Source organism: Vipera berus (assembly GCF_964194415.1).
Source record: "Vipera berus genome assembly, chromosome: 5".
NCBI classification, from domain to species: domain Eukaryota; kingdom Metazoa; phylum Chordata; class Lepidosauria; order Squamata; family Viperidae; genus Vipera; species Vipera berus.
Window position 1 is genome coordinate 89,777,339 of NC_138207.1, and position 21,913 is coordinate 89,799,251.

A 21,913-nucleotide genomic window follows, 5' to 3' on the forward strand; every position below is an offset into this window, starting at 1 on the left:
TACAGACTGCTGTTTCCCCCTTGAGGTAACCATTGAAGTAACAGAAATCTCTGGCCAAAACAGTTGTGCATCTAAGCACCAGCTCCCCCAGCTGTGTTTTCTTACTACTGAAAATAAGTAAAACTTTATGTATCTGTCATGAATCATGAAGGGAGGCTCAGCCAATATCAATGTATACATGGTTGTATTTTGACAAAAAAGGTTCATTTATTCATGTAACATACAATTCAAAGTCTAAGGTCAGGAAGAAATGTCTTCTACTAGTTGTGAAGATGAATATGCTGATTGACATATACTTACAGCAGTTTTTCCTAGCATTTCAGAACAAAAAGAAAGTCAAACTTACCTGATGTCATGGCACCAAAGGATCCTGGTTTAGGCACAGGCAAATTTGGATCCTCTCTGTGAATTAAAAAAAAGGAGAATGATATTAACTTATATTATACTTTTAAAAATAAGCTCCATATTGCTAGATTATAAATATGCTCTAAGCCACACTAAGATTATCATTGTTACATTGATTAAAAAATAGCTTATTTGTAAGTGTCATCAATTTAGGCATACTAGATAATGGAAGGATCACTCCAAAGTGCTTTTATTGTATTGTACAAAGTGTACAGTACTATAACTACAATCAGGTTATTTAGAGGCTTCAAATAGGTAACACTGGATGTGATAGGAAAAAAGATTTAGGACATGGGTCTTCAAACTTGGCCCTTTTATGACTTGTGGACTTCAACTCCCAGAATTCCTCAGTCAGCAAAGTTAAGTCCACAAGTCATAAAAGGGCCGAGTTTGAAGACCCCTGATTTAGGAAAACCAGCATGCTGAAACCTTTGTCCCACCTGTAGCAATTATGTAATTATTATATGTGTAATAGATAAGGGAGGGAAGTTGGAAAACAGAGAGCTACAGGACACCTCTTACTATGTTAGTATATTGTAATATATTGTACTTATGGTACAAAATAAATCAGCCAATAAACTAGAGGACACCTCCTCTACAGGTATACACAACCAGTTCCCAGTCATGAGGAAGCACAGGATTCTAACAAACAGACATTCTGCCTCAGGACGCAAAAGAAACATCTAACAGGACCACAAGCTCTTAAAAAACAAACAAAGAAGCAGCTCATTTAAGAAAATGAGGAAGATTATCAAAGCTTTACTCTGTGATTGCTATAAATAGCTAGCCACCTTCTGCAAAGATCAGGGATTTAACAAGCCTCCCACCCTCAACAGATTTTCACAGCATCTCTCCCTCGCCCTCTACAGAAGCAAGCAAGCACACAATTTGCAAGAGGAAAGGAAGCAAAGCTATAAAGAGAAGATATATATTTAAATGCCCCATTAGCATTAAGATACTCCATTTTCAACTGGGAAGGTAAAAAAGTTGAATACATGGATAACTTGCAGGTTTCTGCTCACTATACTTTGATAAATAACATATGCAACATTTCTTTCCATGTGAGCAGGCATGTAAGTGTGCACCTAAAAACTTGGCTATTTGAGTTAGCCGGCCTGGACTGAGGGGTTTTAAGGTTTTAAATTTTATATTTTAAACTCTTTTGGGGCTATTAATTGAATTTTATTTTAATTTGTACATTGCACTGTTTTAATTTGCCCTGTAAACCGCCCTGAATCCCTCGGGAAAAGGGCGGTATATAAATCGAAACAAACAAACAAACAAACAAACAAACAAACAAACAAACATTTGAGGGATTGGTGAGTAAGGAAAGGAACAAGCCATCTTGTGAGAAATGCTTCTCACAAGCAAAGGAAATCTTCAAGGTCTGGAAGATGACTTTTTAGGGGGTCCATAAGAAGAGGGAGCAGCATTTTCTCACAGAAGGGACTATTTAATTTTATTATTGATTGTGCAAGAACTGAATTACAGACTACACCTTTTCCTGCATTTGCCCCAAAATGTTTGCTTTATTGTTAATGGTTGCTTTATGCTAAGCAATGGGGCTGCTCAAAACTTGGCACTGAGATGGAAGTGGGAGAATGACTGGACTGGAGTCCCAAATATGTCGTCCTCCATGGAAAAGCAGAAAGAATTTTGGCTCAGGAATTTCATGGCCCATACAGGAATGCACAGAGAATGAGAAATGCTCTCCAGGTGAGCTGTGCAGGTAAGTGTGAGATCTTATTATTGATAGCCAGTGTTAGATTCGGACTGGGAAGCCTGTGAGCCCAGGCATCTCTGGGTAACTTTGTGGGGAATCAGTCTCTCTCAGACCAACCTATTATAGGAACTGCTGCCCCCAAATACCCTGGACACGGTCTTAAGTTCCTTAAAAAAACAAAGGTTATACATTTAATAAATAATGTTGCATATAATTTGTTTAAATCTGAAATGATACCATAGGGAGCTCCTATATGGTCAAAATCAGTTTCTTTCAAAACATTTGAGAAGTATGGTAAGGCTCAAGTTAATGGACCATTTGCATAGGGAAGTGCACCCATTAAAAACACATTTACATCATTTGCTTCAATTCATATCATTTGCAGTAAAACATTAATTAGTGGAGAAAGATTCAGTTAAAATAAACATGAGGAAGAGATTCCAGGGAAACATTATCCATTTTATTCAAAGCTAAAGTGAGGTCTTGCTGTATCCAAAAATCATCACTTGTCTTATGCTTGGGATGTAGAGAGATCTTGTATATCAGTACTCAACAGAATTTAAATATGTCTGCATTGAAAACAGCAAAATATTATGACAGGATGGATGCCCTCACTTCAACTTAGCAGTTATGGAAATATTAAATTAAATTTTAATATTAAGACAAAAGAAATACTTTCAGCATACCTATTTACAACATTGATGTTGTTCTTTTATACATTCCTAAAATGTATTCTTCAGCAGTTTACTGGATTATTCCTCTCAAAGAACTCTCTCTCCCTTCCAGCTCTTGCCTATTTTTCATGCAGGGATGGGAGTTCTAATTTCCCGATTTGGAGTTTACATTATAAGGCAGATCTTCTTTCTCAGGTTGATGACTAGCAAATGTTACCAACTAGAAATCTATTTTCATGGGTCTTCTGGGAGCTAATGTATTCATGTAGATTGTATTCAGTATGTTATTGTGACCTTATGGAAAGTTTTGCGCAGACAGGCAAAATACACTATTTGCTTGCTCGAGCCATTCTTAACTGATTAAAAATTTACCAGGTTCAGTCCTAGACCATGATTGTGGGAGATGACTAATGCCACCCTGATATAAATACATATACATATAAATATATACGTGTGTGTGTGTGCGCGCGCGCTTTTATTGTTAGTTGCGAAGTTGACCCATCCCGATCCCATGGACAACATTCCTCCAGGCCTTCCTGTCCTCTACCATCTTCTGGAGTCCATTTAAGCTCACGCCTACTGCTTCAGTGACTCCATCCAGCCACCTCATTCTCTGTCGTCCCCTTCTTCTATTGCCCTCAATCTTTCCCAGCATTAGGTGGCCAAAGTATTTGAGTTTCAGCTTCAGGATCTGGCCTTCTAAAGAGCAGTCAGGGTTGATCTCCTCTAGGTCTGACCGGTTTGATCGCCTTGCAGTCCAAGGGACTCGCAGGAGTCTTCTCCAGCACCATAGTTCAAAGGCCTCAATTCTTTGGCGCTCAGCCTTTCTTATGGTCCAACTTTCACAGCCATACATTGCAACTGGGAAAATCATGGCCTTGACTATATGCACTTTTGTTGGCAGGGTGATGTCTCTGCTTTTTAGTATGCTGTGTAGATTTGCCATAAGCGTCTTTTAATTTCTTGGCTGCAGTCCCCATCTGCGGTGATCTTGGAGCCCAGGAAAATAAAATCTGTCACTACCTCTATTTCTTTCCCATCTATTTTTTTTAATCCCATTTATATCCCGCCCTTCTCCAAAGACTCAGGGCGGCTTACAATCTAAAGCACAAATCAATGTGCTTAGCAATAGCCTTCATTCTATGTATATGCCTGCTTATTAGGGCTTTTGGCCTCCCCCAAGCGGCATTATTACAAAGTCAGCTTATTGCCCCCAACAATCTGGGTCCTCATTTTACGTACCTCAGAAGGATGGAAGGCTGAGTCAACCTTGAGCCTGGTGGGACGCAAACCTGCACTAATTGCAGGCAGCTGGTGTTACTTAAGGAGGCATTAGCCCACTGCTCCACCAAGGCTCACTATTTGCCAGGAATAGAGAGGGTCAGATGCCATGATCTTGGTTTTCTTAATGTTGAATTTCAAGCTCACTTTTGCACTCTCCTTCTTCACCCGCATCAAGAGGCTCTTTAGTTTCTGCCATTAGAGGGATATCATCTGCGTATCTTAGGTTGTTGATATTTCTCCCGGCAATCTTAATTAAAACTTTTGATTCATCTAAACCTGCCTTTCTCATGATGTGCTCTGCATGTAAGTTAAATAGGCAGGGTGACAGTGTACAGCCTTGCCGGACTCCTTTCCCAGGTTTGAACCAATCAGTGGTTCTGTGTCCAGTTCTCACTGTTGCTTCTTGTCCCGCATATAGGTTTCTCAAGACACAAATAAGATGGTCTGGTACTCCCACCTCTTTAAGAACTTGCCACAATTTGTTGTGATCCACACAATCAAAGGCTTTAGCATAGTCAATGAAGCAGAATTATATGTTTTTCTGGAACTCCCTAGCTTTCTCCATGATCCAGCGTATGTTGGCAATTTGATCCCTAGTTCCTCTGCCTCTTCAAAATCCTACCTGTAATTCTGGTAGTTCTTGATCCACATACTGCTGGAGTCTAGCTTGTACGATTTTAAGCATAACTTTACTAGCATGTGAAATGAGTGCAATGGTGCGATAGTTTGAACATTATTTGGCATTGCCTTTCTTTGGAATTGGAATATAAACTGACCTTTTCCAATCCTGTGGCCACTGTTGAGTTTTCCAAATTTGCTGGCAAATTGAATGTAGCACTTTTTACTGCATTGTCTTCTAAGATTTTTGAATAGCTCAGCTGGAATACTGTCACCTCCACTAGCTTTGTTTTTTATATAATATTTTATTAGTTTTTCAATGTTTACAATAATATCTTTGAAAAGCAACGTGGTGTCCGAGTTACAATAGTTCCATTTCAGACAGATACATATTATTACAAATCTCCACATTATTATAGCCAATGCTTCCTCTTTTTTCTTTGATATATATTATCTCTTATCTAAATTAACATATTTTTATTGCTATCCATCAATCACTTAATAGTTTATTTTATTTTATTTTTTGAATGTATATCCATGATCTTTTAATATATTTCATATTTTAACATTCCATCTTTAAAACATCAAACACCTTATCTATTTTTGCTAGCTTTAATTTTACATTAATATTAAAATTAAAACGTTTAAGATTTCAATTTCATATTACTAAATAACCTCTTTTTCCTTTATACAATTCTCTTCAATACTTAATAATGTAGTCCAGTTCTCATTTACCGTATTTTCCGGCGTATAAGACGACTTTTTAACCCATGAAAATCACCTCAAAAGTTGGGGGGTCGTCTTATACGCCGAGTCGTCTTATACGCCGGAAAAATACCTCTCGGATCTTTTCTCTTTTCTGCTGGGCGGCGGGATCACTGGGTGGAGGTAGGCATGGCGACCCGTGGTAAAGCAGCTGACCGCGAATGGCGAAGGAGGGCAAACTCTCAGCTTCTGGGGCGGCTACTGCAGCTGCCGCCGTTGCTCTCTCTAGGACTGGCCATGCTAGCGCCTCCAATGCTGGCCGTCAGGTCCCCGATGAGAGGAGGGGCAGGCAGTCCCCAGAGGCGCCCCGCTCGACCGTAGGAAGGGAGCACCTTTGCTCCCGCCGAGGCACCGCCTGACTTGCGCCGACCAGAAGAATTGCTTGCCCGGTCACGCCTCGGCTTCGCGCACTGCCGCTGCCCGTGAATTGTCTCCAGCGCGCGCGGCGCTCTTTTCAGTGTGGTGAGTCTGCCAATCAATCTTCGGGTTTTGGGCGGCGGGAGGGGAGGGAAAGAGAGATGGAGCACCTCTTGTCTGCAGCCACTTGGCGCCCCTTGCCCGGAACTGAGAGCAGCAGCACACCAGGCGAGAGAGCTCAGAGAAAAGAAGGCGAGGTGCCCATTTGGCGGGGAAGGAGCAAAGCTGGGCAAATCACAGAGCAGGCGGAGCAGAGAAACGTTAAAGGGGAAAAGGGGGCGGGGTTTAAAAGGCAAGGCACGCGGGACGTGGAGACGTTCTGCAGTTAGAAGTAACGAAGGAGCCTCCGGGCGCTTTCTGGATCGGATTGTGCAAACTGAGCGTGCCGCTACAGTCCTCGTGTTTCCCAGGGTTGCCTGTCGTGCCAGAGGTATTCCCTGTAGCCCCAGATTCTTTAGCTCCCCACTTTCCTTAATTCGGGCGAATTTTGTGCTCCATGGAGAAACATTAATACGCAAATGCCGTTTGTTTAACCGCGCAAAACTCGGGAGAAATCTTGGTATTTGGGAACGGAAAGGCTTAAGCCTTTTCATTTCTGTTTTATGCACGGGCTGGGAGGGTCACGAAGTTTACCTCTTTTATTTATTAACGAGTTGTTAATATGCAGATTATGTGCCAGGAAGTGAAATATTGAGTTATTAGCCCAAACCCTATAATTTAACATGAAAAGTAGGGGGTCGTCTTATACGCCGGGTCGCCTTATACGCCAGAAAATACGGTATATCATTTCCATATCTATATCAATTTTACAATATTTAAAATAGCTGTCAGTAAAATACAAATTGCAAGGAGAAAAAAAAGATCAAAGGGGGGAAAGAAAGAAAAAAGAAAAAGAAGAGGAAAAAAAGAAAAAGGAAGACAATAAAATAAAAATATTCTTGTTTCTCATTTATAGTTTCCACATATTAAACATTAACCAAAATTTGTTCCATTTTAACATTCAATACATCCTTCATATCTCTGCATCCAAATATACTAACTACATTCTATCATTCTTAGCATATATACATCTTAACCCATATCATTTTTAAAAACTCAATATTTCAATGTTAATATTCATACATTTGTATTTTGTTTTTTATTTTTATTATTTTTGTTGGGTAATCAATATTTTTATCTACTCATCAAATCATTCTTGTAATCCCAGTACCATCCTGTCTATTTTAATATTACCTATTTCAGGCCTCTTAAAAATGTTCATATTTCTTCAATCTTATTCTTACTTTCTTACTTTGCCATGTCATTTTACGCTTCTTTGCCTCCGGATCATCAAAACATTCTTGTATTACTGTATCATATTGAGGTGGACCTCCAATCTTCACCTTTGAAGAATTAAAGTATCTGCCAGTAGCACCAAATCTTATTATTTTCACTTCTTGATACAATTGTCCTGGACCAAGTAAACATCCTTCCATATTTTCTCCATCACCATCTTTAGAAACCTGTATTTGTTGACTATTTAATTCTTCTGCCAATGTATTTAATTGTTCAATTTCTTCTATTGAGTCCTGTCCCAATAAGATATTAGTTGTAATCACAGTCTGAGTTTGAGCTTGTTTCATCGAAATACTTTCTAACTCTTTTCCAAAGGCTCTTATTTCATTGCCAGCTGTAGAAAGCAGCTGATAAGTCTGGTAGGATATTTCCCACAGAGCATGAATTTGTTTTTGAAAATCTTCCATTGTAGACCTGGTGTTGAAGGTTACTCTTTATCCCCAGAATTGCAATTTCAAATTTAGCCACTGGGTGTCCTCCAAGTACTTTAAGAGTCCTTTTCTTTTGTTATTTCTTCTTTAAATGTTTTTTTTTTGTTTCCAAAAAAACACCCCTGAATTTGTTTGCCGCCTTCCAAGGGGAGGGTTAAATTCCCCCTCCCTCTCCACAGGAGGGAAAGTACTATATTAGCTTTGACTTCAGCTGTCTGCAGCTTAGGAGCTGGCCATATTCCTATGGTCAGTCATTCGTCCGCCGGTACAAAGGGAATGCAGACACTAATGAGGGGGTTGCTGCCCCCCCGCATTTCTGCAAAGTCCCCTTCTGTCTGGACACCCCTCCAGGGCGACTCTTCGGTCCCTCTAGGACCCCCCAGCGATGCAAATCTGGATGTGGAAGACGGGAGCCGTCCTCCAGACGTCCATTTTACAGCTGTAGGCAAACCGGAAGTCCACCTCAACTATCTTTGTTGTTGCTCAGATTTCCTAAGGCCCATTTCACTTCACATTCTAGGATATCTGGCTCGGGGTCAGTGACCACCGAATCGCAGTTATCTGGGACGTTAAGCTCCTTCTTGTATATATCTTCTGTGTAGTTTTGCCACCTCTTCTTAATCTCTTCTGCCTCTGTTAGGTCCCTGCCATTTGGGTCCTTTATCATGCCCATCTTTGCATGAAACGTTCCCTTTATATCTCCAATTTTCTTGAAGAGATCTCTGGTCCTCCCTATTCTATTGTTTTCTTCTATTTCTTTGCACTGTTCATTTAAGAAGGCATTCTTATCTCTTCTAGCTATTCTCTGGAATTCTGCATTCAATTGGATGCATCTTTCTCTTTCTCCCTTGCCTTTCGCTTCCCTTCTTTCCTCACCTATTTGCAAAGCTTCCTCAGACAGCCATTTGGCTTTCTTGCATTTCTTTTTTTGGGGGGATGGCTTTAGTTGCTACCTCTTGTACAATGTTGTGAACCTCCGTCCATAATTCTTCAGGCACTCTGTCTATCAGATCTAATTCCTTAAATCTATTTGTCACCTCTGTTGCACATTCATCAGGGATATGATTTAGTTCATATCTGAGTGGCCTAGTGCTTTTCCCTACTTTCTTCAATTTAAGCCTAAATTTTGCAATGAGTAGCTCATGCTTTGAGCCACAGTCAGCTCCTGGTCTTGTTTTTAATGACTGTATAAAGCTTCTCCATCTTTGGCTGTCTGGTGATGTCCATGTGTAGAGGTGTCTTGCTCGGCTGTGGCTTGGGGGGCACTTTTTTCAGTGCCACTGTAACTTCGAACAGTCACTAAGTGAACTGCTCTAAGTCGAGGACTACCTGTACTTCATCACTTTTTTCCTTTTTTTTTGGTCATCAAGTTTTTGACACCTTGCTAGGCAACTGGTGGTACTCGGATGTTGCCATATCCTAATAGTAAAATGGGTGAAAAGGTTGAAAAGCCCTGACATAGACTCAAGTTCAGATAAATATATCACCTTTGCATGATAACTTGAAATGTTCAATATAACAGATTCTTAGCTGAAGTGCCTTGTCTATAAACTTAGCAGTTCTGCTTATATGTTAGAGCTTAAGAAGAAATAACACAATCTGCAATTTAGTTCTGAGTGGATTGTTCTTTCAAGTAAATCTCTAAGCCCAAAAGGGGCATACAGTTGACAATCAACCAAAACATGAGCAATATCTTTGGTGGCTGAAGAACTGCTTATACACATCCTCTCATGATGTGGCAAGTGATGGAAGTGCCCATATTTGGTTATGAAATCCAACAATTCAAATCTTGCTCTAGAACAGGCCTTCTTAGGTATTGCATTAAATTCACTGAAAGGTATTTTTTTGGTTTGGAAAGCGATTCTGTTCTTAGCCAACCAATTTAAAGATATATTTTTTTTGCCAATAATTTCGTGTCGGTTTGGAGACTGATACCAAGGACACTCTGCTTAAAAATGTCCTTTGCCTTGGAGGCAATTGAGAATAAATATAAAGTGAAAAACCCATACTGTAAAATAATCTTGGTAAAGTCAGTTTATCCAGGAAGTGGGCTGAATCATGTTCAACCAAACATATTTTGTGTAGCTATTGAATGGATCCTCTCCCAATAAATAAAACTGTGATTATTGAGTGGCTATGTATGAAGTGAATATCTGTTTCCACTCTGATCATGAAGGCTGACGTATTCTTATCATTCCCACTTTAGATTTGGTTTATTGTCTTTAGTGAATTGAGAATGCAATAGGTATTTAGCTTAGAATTCCCAGTTTTAATTTCTTTGGTGGCTGTTCCTTTGTTGAATCACTTTCCCTTTACACTGATAATATATGATGAATTTATCCATGTTTATTAATATGCACCACTACCAGCTAGCTCAGGGGTCTTCAAACTTGGCACTTTTAAAACTTGTGGACTTCAACTCCCAGAATTCCTCAGCCCTCATGGCTGGTTGAGAAATTCTGGGAGTTGAAGTCCACAGGTCTTAATATTGCTACGTTTGTAGATCCCTGAGCTAGCTGGTCGGCACTTCTTAGCTCTCCTTCCACAGTGTAGTAAGAATGCACCCCCCACAATCCCTTCCCTCTACCCTTAAAGACACAGGAATCAAGTGCAAAGCAAGAAAAGCTTGCAAAATAAAGAAACACATAAACTCCGGGGTATGTGGGGGGGTGTTCTTTAAGCTGCCTCAGGCATGTCAGGTGTCATAATGTTGCAACTCAAGACTGAAAGGCTCTGGCAATTGTGAAAATCTTTAGCTTTAAATTAAACCTGTTTACCTTTAAAGATAAAGGTAAAGCAGTGAGCACCTGTTGCTCGTCCCAGCTTCTGCCAACCTAGCAGTATGAAAGAACGTAAAAATGCAAGTAGAAAAATAGGGACCCCTACGGTGGGAAGGTAACAGTGTTCCATGAGCCTTTGGCGTCTAGTCATGGTTGCCACATGACCACGGAGACATGCTCAGAAAAGTGCTGACTCTTCGGCTTTGAAACGGAGATGAGCACCGGCCCCTAGAGTCGGAAACGACTAGCACGCATGTGCGGGGGAACCTTTACCTTTACTTTACCTTTAAAGAAAACTTTCTAAAAGCCATAGACAGACTCAAGATAAGGGGGTAAAACTAATTACATTTGTTTAAAGGGATTAAACCTATGGAAGTCAACACTTTGGACTCATTGCTAGCCTAAAATACAGGCTAAAATATTCCAATAATCAAAGCACACAAAGGAGCCTCTGAATTACAAAACACTGTAAAAACTGTACAAAAATCCTTATGGTAACCCAATCAAGCTGCCAGCTGATCCAGAAGTAAATAAACCCACCTTCTTTCCAACATGCCGGCTTTTCATTTCATCAGTGCTGATTGCATTCTCCTGGCTGGAGAAAACGAACCAGTGGACCTTTTCTTCCAGCAACAGCTGCTGCTTCTCTGTCCCTGTTTCCTCCCTGCCAGATGACCTCTCCTTCTTTCCCTGTTGTCTTTTTTTCCCCTTTCCTGCCCAAACTACCTCCTTTTATAGCCTCTCCTCTCCTCCCCCACTTTTTCTTCAGTTCACCTCCAGCTCTGAGCTGCTTCTGGAAGTGCCAATCAGCTGGAGCCATTCAGCTGGAGCCCTGCCAGCTCCTGGGGCTTCTGCCGAGCCCAGACAGTCCTGCAGCTGCAGCTGCCTCTCCCTCAGGCTTGGGTCACTTCAGCTCATTCCTTGGCTCTTTTATGACTCATGGAATTCTGGGAGTTGAAGTCCACGAGTCATAAAAGAGCCAAGGTTGCCTATCCCTGGTGTAAGGTCTCCTGCTTGGGCAGGGGATTGGACTAGATCAGAGCTTTTCAACCCATGGTATGTGTACCACTGGTAGTATTTCGGCACCTGGCAGGTGGTACATGTACAATGGGTTGAAAAGCACTGTAAAAAAAAGTGTTAAAAAGTGTGGATGAGTTGAAGCAGCGGCAGAGCCAGAAAGGCCTGGGGGAAGAGTCAGCTGGAGCTGTGTGTTGCTGGGGCTCTGCTGAGAGCCCAGGATTGGTGTGCACGTAGCTCTAGTTGACTGGTGCTTCCAGGGCACCCGGCAGAAAAAAGGAGGAAGGGAAAGAGAAGAGAGGATATAAAAGAAAGAGGAGGAGGGAGAAAGGAGAGGATATAAAAGGAGGAGTAAAACTGGTACTTTTTTTCCTTTTTTTATGGTTTGTAACATTTTATTAGATTATGGAATAAAATATAAAAATACAAAAACAAATAGTAGGACACAGTGGAGAGGAAAAAGGAAAAGTGAGGGGGAGAAGGGAAATAAAAAAGAAAAGACATTGACCTTATTTCCTCTACTGCAGTAGAATGAAGCATTAACATTGAACCTCAACTTTTTACTTTTCCATAATAGTATAAACTAGCCATTTCTATAAAAACAAATCAATCTAATCAGTAAAACCCCAAATCCCCCTTTTTTTAGTCATCAAGTTTTTGACACATTGCTAAGCATTGGTGGATATTGTCATATCCTAAAAGTGGTACAATCTGTGAAAAGGTTGAAAAGCCCTGGACCAGATGACCTACAACTCTGTTGTTGTTGTTGTTATGTGGGACTAGAACTCATGGTCTCCTGGTTTCCCACCTGGTGCCTTATACACTACACAAATTAGTTGTTTCCAGGGCACAATTTAAGGTGATTATTTTGATCTTGAAAGTCCTGAATCTTGCAGCAGATTATCTGGCTTGCTTCTTCTACTATTAACCTGCCTGTTTATTTCAAGGGATGCGGTGGCTCAGTGGATTAGGACGCTGAGCTTGTCGATCAGAAGGTCGGCAGTTTTGTGGGTCAGAGTGAGCGCCTGTTACTCGTCCCAGCTTCTGCCAACCTAGCAGTTCGAAAGCACGTAAAAAATGCAAGTAGAAAAATAGGGACCACTCCGGTGGGAAGGTAACAGCGTTCCGTGCGCCTTTGGCATCTAGTCGTGCCAGCCACATGACCACGGAGACGTCCTCGGACAAGTGCTGGCTCTTCGGCTTTGAAACGGAGATGAGCACCAGCCCCTAGAGTTGGAAACGACTAGCACGCATGTGCGGGGGAACCTTTACCTTTACCTTTATTTCAATCTGCAGAAGATATTCTTTGGGAAACCCTTATAACCAGAAGATCATCTACCTGAAAAATGTAGCAGCTTTTGTGTGTGTGTATGTGTGTGTGTCCCTCCTACATTTTATAGAATGCAATTCCCAAGGAGTCCCAATATTTAGGACAGGGCTTTTCAACCTTTTCACCCATTGTACCACTTTTAGGATATGGCAATATCCGAATATGATCAGTTGCCTAGCAAGATGTCAAAAACCTGATGACCCCCCCAAAAAGAAAAAAGTGATGAAGTATTTATTTATTTATTTATTTATTCACATTTATATACCGCCCTATTCCCTGAGGACTCAGGGCGGTTTACAGGAAATTAAAAAATCCACCATACAGGTAGTCCTTGACTTACAACAGTTCACTTAGTGACTGAAGTTACCATGGCACTGAAAAAAGTGTCCCCCAAGCCACAGCCGAGGAACCTAGCAGTGCTCTTCCTCCTATCTGAGGTTTTCAATGTTGTGAGCATTTCTGTTGAGGATTGGCAGCGGGAGTGGGGTGGGGGGGTGTTTGGTTTTTATTCCCCCCCCCCCCGTTTGCTGGGTGGTTGCAGAAGGTTTTGGTCACTTCACATGACCCTGAGACACTGTGACTAAAATAGGAAAACGTCAAATTAAATATCCAAGAGTATGAAGTGGTATGGAATAAAGAATTGGAAGCTTTTGTTCATACATATTAATGTAAGGCTGTTTTCATATCTCATTTCCATAGATTTAAATTACAATTAATTCAGTTAAAATTATTTTATATATTGGAGAACAATGAGCTTTTTAAGGGAAAAATAGTGGGTTCAGATGATTCAGGAATTCAGTGTTCAAAGACAATAATGGTTCTTATGTTGTGTTTTAAAAATGGTTAAAAACATTTTAAAATGAGAAACAGAAAACACAAAAACAAAAGAGCAGAGATTACGGAGGGAGGGAGGGAGGGAGGGAGGGAAGGAAGGAAGGAAGGAAGGAAGGAAGGAAGGAAGGAAGGAAGGAAGGAAGGTCCTTTTCAAAGTCTTCCGGCCCCTTTGAAATGCCAATAGGCAGGGCCCTGTTTGAATCTCGGAAGAAACTTTATTCCAAGATCAGGCACTGTTAAACGGGAGATGCACTTCCAGGGTCCCAATAAGTAGCATTAAGCTATGTTATTCTGTGCTGTGTTATGTTATGCTATTGCAGCTCCTTTTGGGACAGAATTTATTATGTTAATATTCATTCAGTTCTTTGTTACAGTCACTGTCCATATAACAGAAATATATACTATGTAGTTTTATTCTCATAAAAAAATAATTATTTTATATTGGAAAATCACTCATTCTCCTTAGTCAATAGTCTGAAGAGGTTTTTCTTTATGCATTTTGTTGCCAGTAATCCCAAATGGAAAATATTTTAGACATTGAGCTCTACAGTATTGTATATGCAAGCTTACAGCTATACTGTAGGTTCTTTTGGTAAAATCATTTTTAATTACCTTAACATCCAACAAATAGGGTGTCTCAAGCAATTTCCCAACTAGACTTCTAGAGAAGGAGAAATTTTTCTTTATCAGCATGGACAAAGATACAAGAGAGACAATTATTCTTCACTTAATGCCACTCTCATAAGACAACATGGCAATATTAAGAATAGAGGCAAAGTGGCCATAAAGGTTTAAGGTTTATTAAATTTATATGCCGCCCTTCTCCCTGAGGACTCAGGGCAGCTCACATAAAAAGTTAAAAGATATAAATACAAAAATTAAAAGAGGATTAAACAATATAAGAAATAAGAACAATTTAAACCAATAAAAACCAAATTTAAAAACCATGATCAGTCCACGCCCGCTTGTTGGAATAACCAGGTCTTTAGGTCACGGCGGAAGGACCGAAGGTCAGGGGCTATCCGCAGCTCCGAGGGCAGTTCGTTCCAGAGGGTTGGTGCACCCACAGAGAAGGCTCTCCCCTGGGGGTCACCAGCCGGCATTGCCTGGCTGACGGCACCCTGAGGAGGCTGACTCTGTGGGAGCGAACCGGGCGATGGGAGGTTGACATTGGCAGCAGGTGGTCTCGCAAAGTGCTGAAGTTCTCAATTCTTAAGAAAAGTAAAGCTGAGTGTCAACTAAAATATTTGTTAGTCTTCAAGTAAGAAGATTTTAATAAAGCCAATGCTAAGTAGATTCAATGTCAGGAGTAGTTTGAGAAGAAGCACGAGATAGCTATTAATTTGTAAGAAGTTCTAAAAATGCAAATAATTCCAGTAACGACAGCAAAAGAAATCAGTCTGGTTATACAATATCATTGTGATAATCTCACAATGAAAATGTATTCATACAAAAAAAATTGAATCACCAAGAAAGAGTATAGATCGTAGAGTTGGAAAGACAACAGGATAAGCGTATGTAAGCTAAGGATGCAAACAATTACAAAGGTGTTTTAGACATATTCAAAATACTGTTCATTGACAATATGCTAATGAATAATGTTGACAAAAAGGTAGTTCTATTCAACTGTAATTTGACTTTATCCTTCTACGAAAATCATGTTGACCAAAAAGAATTTCAGCTTGAAGTTAACAGAGAAATGGCCAATGAATAACTTTTTACTTGAAGAAGTTTCAATCTTTAAGTAAAGGTTTTTAAAACCTAGACAGAAAGGAACTGCTGATGGTCCAGCTGAACCTTTATCCAATTCCTGTGAGATAGTCTGGAGAATGTGAGGCGACAAAAGATTGCAGGAGAAATAGAGAAAAGGGAACTTGGCCAGACTGACACCAATACTTGGAAGAAGCAAAAGCAGATCAGAAGAACTTGAAAACATGCTGTGATACTAGAAGTCACCATGTAACTGCAAAAAGAAGTCTTTCCAACCTACCTTTGTCTCATTTCTTGATTATGACAATGTTAAGGACACAATATAGCTTACTTTCAGAAAAGCATTTGTTATAACTCATATTCTGGTTACCAAGATATGACTATTATGTGAAAGTTATGTAAAAATGCTAATCAATGGTTTCACCTCAAACTGTGGTGAGGAATGAAGTGTGATGCTGTATAGCAGACATGTCAAACACAAGGCCCGGGGGCCAGATCCGGCCCGCAAAGTGGTTTCATGTGGCCCGCGAAGCCATCCTGGAAACAGTGAGGGAACGGCCCCCACTGCCTTGGCCCTGGCCCAGAGACCCTCCTTCTGCTAGAGACCCTCAGATCTGTCCCACTCCTGCCCGGGCCCCCATAGGCACCCTTGATGTGAACGATGTAGAGCTGGCCACGCCCACCCAGTAGGCCATACACACTCTAGCCACGCCCACACAGTAGGCCACACCCACCCAGGCCACACCCACCTGGCCCCCTGAGGGCAACCGCAATGCTGATGTGGCCCTCAATGAAATTGAGTTTGACACCCCTGCTGTATAGTCTTCAGCATTTTAATTAATAATTTCGATGTGGGAAATTGCTTTCCTATTTCTTTACATGAGAAGCATTTGTTATTACACGAGATGATGGAATACTTTGGACTATAAATTCTTACTTGGCAAACAATTTCCACTATAAAGACTACCTACAACACGTGGAATAGATGTCCCATACCTAGTTATAAAAAACAAAAAACTATTTTAATATTTGATTTTAAAATCTTCAACTTAATACATTATCAAAAGAATATGGATGAAGATCAGGAAAAAATCCTTTATATGTTGAAATCGGTACACAAAACCATTCTTTCAGCGTGTAACAAAATAAGAGGCAACATAAAGGAACAAGATGCCAACTTAGATATACAAACCCAGATCCTGACTACAACCAAAGAACTAACAATGCAGAAAGGTTCAGAAGTGGAACAACTAAATACTAAGACAGAGGACCCAATTGACCAACAGATCCAGCCAATGGGAAAATCAGAAAAAGGAGTGACAACATTGAAAATGGAAATTTTTTTTTACATAAACCAGAAAAAATTCAGGGAAAGGAAGAAGAACAGATCGAATGGAAGATAAACTTATCAGGACAATTGTGGAAACCTGGAGTAATAGGGAGGCGATTACATGAATACAATTGGGCTAGTTCTTCCAAAAAAACTGTAATTAAATGGTCTTTCTTATTTCAAATAATATATATAATAACACAAGGAGAACTGTTGGAGGATTCAAAAGTACTGACATGGAAGGTTAGTTGGCAAAGGAAGAAGCCAGAGTAAGGCTGAAAGAAACTAGGGTCTTGATTTATTCGAGGGGATTTCATACTACTGATTAGAGCAGACATGTCAAACTCATGACATCACGTGACATCACGCAATGTATCAGGACGGTTTTTGCCATTGCTGGCAATGGGGTGGGCACGGCTTCCGGATGACTCGTCCGGCCCAGGGGCCGGCAGTTTAACACCCCTGGATTAGAGGGTTGAATATGGATATTTTTTAGAAAATAAAGTAACATTATAATTGAATAGGTAAGATGTGTAATAAGATCAATAGACTTTTGGTTTAATATGGTGAAAAATAGATAACTTTTGGAAAATAGAATAAGATTATATGCAAATAGATAAGATGTGTATTTAGAATATTAAATTTTGTTATAAAAAGGAAAAAATGTAGAAGTTGAGATAGGGGAAACTCTGGTCACATAAAGCTTGGAAATTAAAATATACCAAATGTTAATTTGGATATGGATGTAAATTTCAATAACAGGACACTGATTGTATATAAGGATTGAATGCAAACACAATTAAGATATGTATAAGCTAAAAATTATTGATAAATGTAACAAAAATGGTTTTACTTAGTTGATAATAATAATAACTATATTAGCCCAATAGGAGATAGTAGATATTAAGGGAAAAAGAGAGGAAATATCTGATGTTGTAACTTGAGATTTGTGCTAAAGATTTATGTATGTTATTGAATTATTGATTATCCAGTCACCACATTGCTTTTTAAATGTTTAATTGTAACATTAGAAAACTAATAAAATATTATAACAAAAAAGACTTGTTCTCAAAAGCTACTAATTTTATCTCGCTATTAAAATTTGCCACAGTTCAGAATAAAATGTCTAATATTAATATTTTGCTTCTACATGGAAACAAGGAACAAAGAAGTTTGTTCCTTCACTTAAGCTCCAAGTGGGATCCAAACCTTTTCAGAGGAAGTTTAATGTATGTCAAAGGAAATGAAACTGAATATTGGAATGAGCTAGTGTCCAACCTGAGCTTCCTTCATTTGAACTGTAGAACTGCAGAGTTATTACTTTTCTTTAGAAATACATTTATATTTGTTGGCTTGATCCACATAGATGCTTGAAGGCAAAGGCCAGCAGACAGAGATTCAAGGAATACCATTCTCTGAATAAGCCGCTAGTGACTAGTCTAATTGCAGATACAGAAAAGCTGTAACTGCAGATAAAGAAAAGCTGTAAGTACTAATGATAAGGCTCAAGAAACACATCTCTGTTCCCAGATCTTCCTAGTCCTCACAATATCTTGCTCTTGAAGGCCACGATCCTGGAGTTCTCTCTGTATTTACTTCCAAACATCAACACTACAAGGTAGATTGGTCAGAGAGAAGAGAGAGAGCAATTCATTTAAAAGCACTCATTCAGATCCATGGCTGTGTACTGTCTTGGACTGTCTTAAACCAGGGGGGTCAAATTGCCGGCCTGCGGGCCAGATGCATCATAGCGAAACCACACCCACCCCATTCACAGCAATGGCAAAAAAGTCATGATATGTCACAACAAGTTACGTGATGTTGCTAGTTTGACACCCCAGCCTTAAACACTGGTGCTGTGACCCCTTAATATAAATTATTGTGCTTAAAACATACATACACACAGCCTAGTAAACTCAATGGTTTTCCTGGAATGGATTTTTAAAACAATTGAGCTTGGGTGTGCATATCTTTCAGATTTTGTTTGATGAAATCAATTGCTCAGTTATGTGACTATGTTCATCTGCCAACTTGTCTAGGAAGAGCAGTCAGGGTCCTTCAATAGATTGAAGGACAGATTTTCCCATCAATGTCCTTATTGAGACTTCAATAAGCATCATTCTACAAACCTCTGTATGGATGAATCCATTTAACTGACTCGCTTTCTATTGTTAAACTACATAATAGAGAAAACTGCATTCACTTAAAACTAGAAATCGACTGATCTCTATACGTTTTCAACCTTCACCCAGAACACATCAGAAACCCATTGTTTGCCTAACTTTCCAATACAACAGACTCAGCAAACAGAGCGATAACTAAAGAATTTAAATCCAACATTTCACTTCAACCAGTGAAACAAAACAAAACAAACAAAAGCCAAACAGCTCCCCAGGAACAAAATACTCCAAAATAGAGCCAAGGAGAAACAAACTTTTTTCAACTCCTCATTTTGCTAAATAATGTATCATTAGAGTTTTCATCCTACTATGGGCAATGGCAATCCCCTTTTGCATGCTCAATGGAAGGCCTACACTCATTTCATCATCCAAGCTAGAACACTCTTATTGGGACAGTAATAGATCTTTCTAGAGTGCTATTCATTGACAGGCTAATTCTGCAGAGACTGAGAGGAAGGAAGGAAGGAAGGAAGGAAGGAAGGAAGGAAGGAAGGAAGGAAGGAAGGAAGGAAGGAAGGAAGGAAGGAAGGAATCTAAGAATCAGTTCTGTTTATAATTATCCAGTTTGAGATACCACTTCCATAAAAAAATAACTTTTTGACTTGGGGGTAGAAGCCTAGATTTTAGATTTATCAAATCCACAGTAGAGGAAATGCCTGTCTTAACCAAGAATGTCTCACATGCAAAGTTGGTTCAACTACCTCTTCAACATGGACATGCTAAAGTCCCAATACACAAATTGCCTCTAAGGGAAAAAGCACTGAAGGCTAAGTCCATACATGGAATAAAATGTTCACTGCAGCCTTAAGCCAAGGAATGTTATTTAAGGCATGATAAACTTGAGGCAAAACAGAGCCGTCAAATGCAAACAATTAAGCACATTTTATTCAATGTCAAATTAAAACAGAGTTCAAATAAACAAAAAAGTGAAGTTCCACCATTCCTACAAATATAAGATCTTCCTTTGATCTTGGATATTGGATCTTTACCCAAGAAAGTTCCCAAGCCGCAGAAATGTTCTCTCCAGAAATGGTTAGAAAAGGAAAAGAACTGAGAGGTCAATTAAAGAGGATGGAGAGTGTCTGTGCATGCATAGTTGGGACAGGGATATATTTTATTTATATTTTACAGTATTTTATTTATTCCGTCTGGCAAGGCAGCTGAGGAGGTTATTGCACTTTAAGGTCAAATGATTATTATTTTATTGTCCTACACTGAGCCAAAAGACTCAATCAACAAGTGAAGGGTGGGCCATTCCCACAGCTCTTCCAAACAAGGTAATTTTGCCTTTTGGAATTTTAAGGGGAAAGATAGGCCTATTAAGATTCCTATTTAAACTCCTCCAACAGTTTAAGACCCTACAACAGGCAAGTCAAACTGCCGACCCGCAGGCCGGATGCGTCACAATGAAACTGCATCCACCCCATTGCCGGCAATGGGGAAAGTCGCGATACATCACAACACGTCACGTGATGTTCCGAGTTTAACACCCTGGCCTTAAACACTGGTGCTGTGACCCCCTAATATAAATTATTGTGCTTAAACACACACACACACAGCCTAGTAAACTCAATGGTTTTCCTGGAATGGATTTTATAAACAATTGAGCTTGGATGTGCATATCTTTCAGGTTTTGTTTAATAAAATCAATTGCTTAGTTATGTGACTATCTTCATCTGACAACTTGTCTAGGCAGAGCAGTCAAGATCCTTCAATAGGTTAGGGTGAGTTTGACATGCCTGCCTTAAAAACAGGTTGTAATCACGGCTCTGCCTATGGCAGTCTCATGATATCACCAGCCATGTAGCCCATGGCCCTCAGAAGGCAGTAAAAAGGGACTTCTGGTTTGCCATCGCGGCCGCTACGGCCCCTGGAAGGTGAGCTCCATTTTCTGCGTTCAGTTTCGCTCCTCTGGGGGACCCTGGAAAGGGTTGAAAGTAGGGGTGACGAACAAGGAGGGGACCCCCACTTGATCGCAGGAGGATGGCAGCCCTTCTGCTTGATCCGGGGCAGCCCTCCAAACCGGCGGAGGAAAGACCGGCCATAGTAATATGACTCATCACTAGGCTGCAGACAGCCGAAGTCAAACTCACCACCAAGCACTTCGAAAGCAATGTGGATGAAACAGGGTGAGATCCAATCTTCTCTTTACCTTAAGTATTTTCTTTTTCTGTAAAAGCTGTCCGAAGTATCTTTCCCCCTGTGAAGAGACAGGGAAGGGAATTTCTATCCCACCCTCTAAGAATAGCAGTGACTGACTCCCCAGGGGAATTAAAGCACTAAAAGAACAATTTTAATCTAATTGGACTTATATGTTCCTGAAACTTGGGGATCAAAAATTTTCCTATTTTTATTGGAGACTTTGCTTTTATCTACAAAAAAGAAATAAAATTGGAAAAAGAATTATAAAAATTTTGGACCTAAAAAACTTTAAACAGCATCAGTGACATCTTGTGGCAACGTTTGGTATTACAACTTATTTCCTAAAAGAGACTTGGCTCGAAGGCCAGACTTTAGATAAGACTCTTTTGACCTTGGCACCACCTGTGAGAAACTCAGCTGTAAAGAGAACAGCTGGGTGGCATAACTGGCCTACTTAAACTATGAATGTAAACCTTTAATGATTTTCAGAGTTATATGTGGGGTTTGACCAAGACGTTGAAGGGTAAAGAAGAGACACCAGCATTTCTATCATGGAATAAATGGTATATTTGGATGGATAAAAGATTAAAGAAATGAGGGTGGCTTGGAGGTTGGTCAAAAATGAAGTGATATAGTCTTTGTTAATGAATAAGCTTTGGAGTTGGATGGTTATAAGAGACTTAATGAGTGGAGTATAATTGTTAGTTTAGAAGTAGATATAATGTGAAATTTTTGAAATGGTTTTCAATTTTTTGATTTCTTCGTTTTTTGTATACTGTAAATGTTTTTTTTGTCTTTGTTGGTGTATGGTGTGTTTTTAACACAAAATGTAAATAAAGATTTATTTTTTAAAAAAAAAAAGAGTTATATGTGGGGAATTGCCTTCCTATCTGTTTATTTGTGTAATATTGGTTACTATATGAGATGATGAAATACCT

The 21,913-nt window shown here is 39.8% G+C and overlaps 1 protein-coding gene across 2 annotated transcripts in view; it reads right to left on the reverse strand.

Annotated features, from left to right (window-relative positions):
- The window catches only part of SORBS1 (sorbin and SH3 domain containing 1), a 129,942-nt gene that overhangs the window by 84,626 nt on the left and 23,403 nt on the right, over positions 1–21,913 (reverse strand). For both annotated transcript variants that reach the window (XM_081329682.1, XM_081329683.1), the window contains exon 2: positions 347–402. In XM_081329682.1, coding sequence (XP_081185808.1) covers positions 347–356 — 10 coding nt within the window. In that variant the 5' untranslated portion in view covers positions 357–402. The remainder of the gene's footprint in view (positions 1–346; positions 403–21,913) is intronic.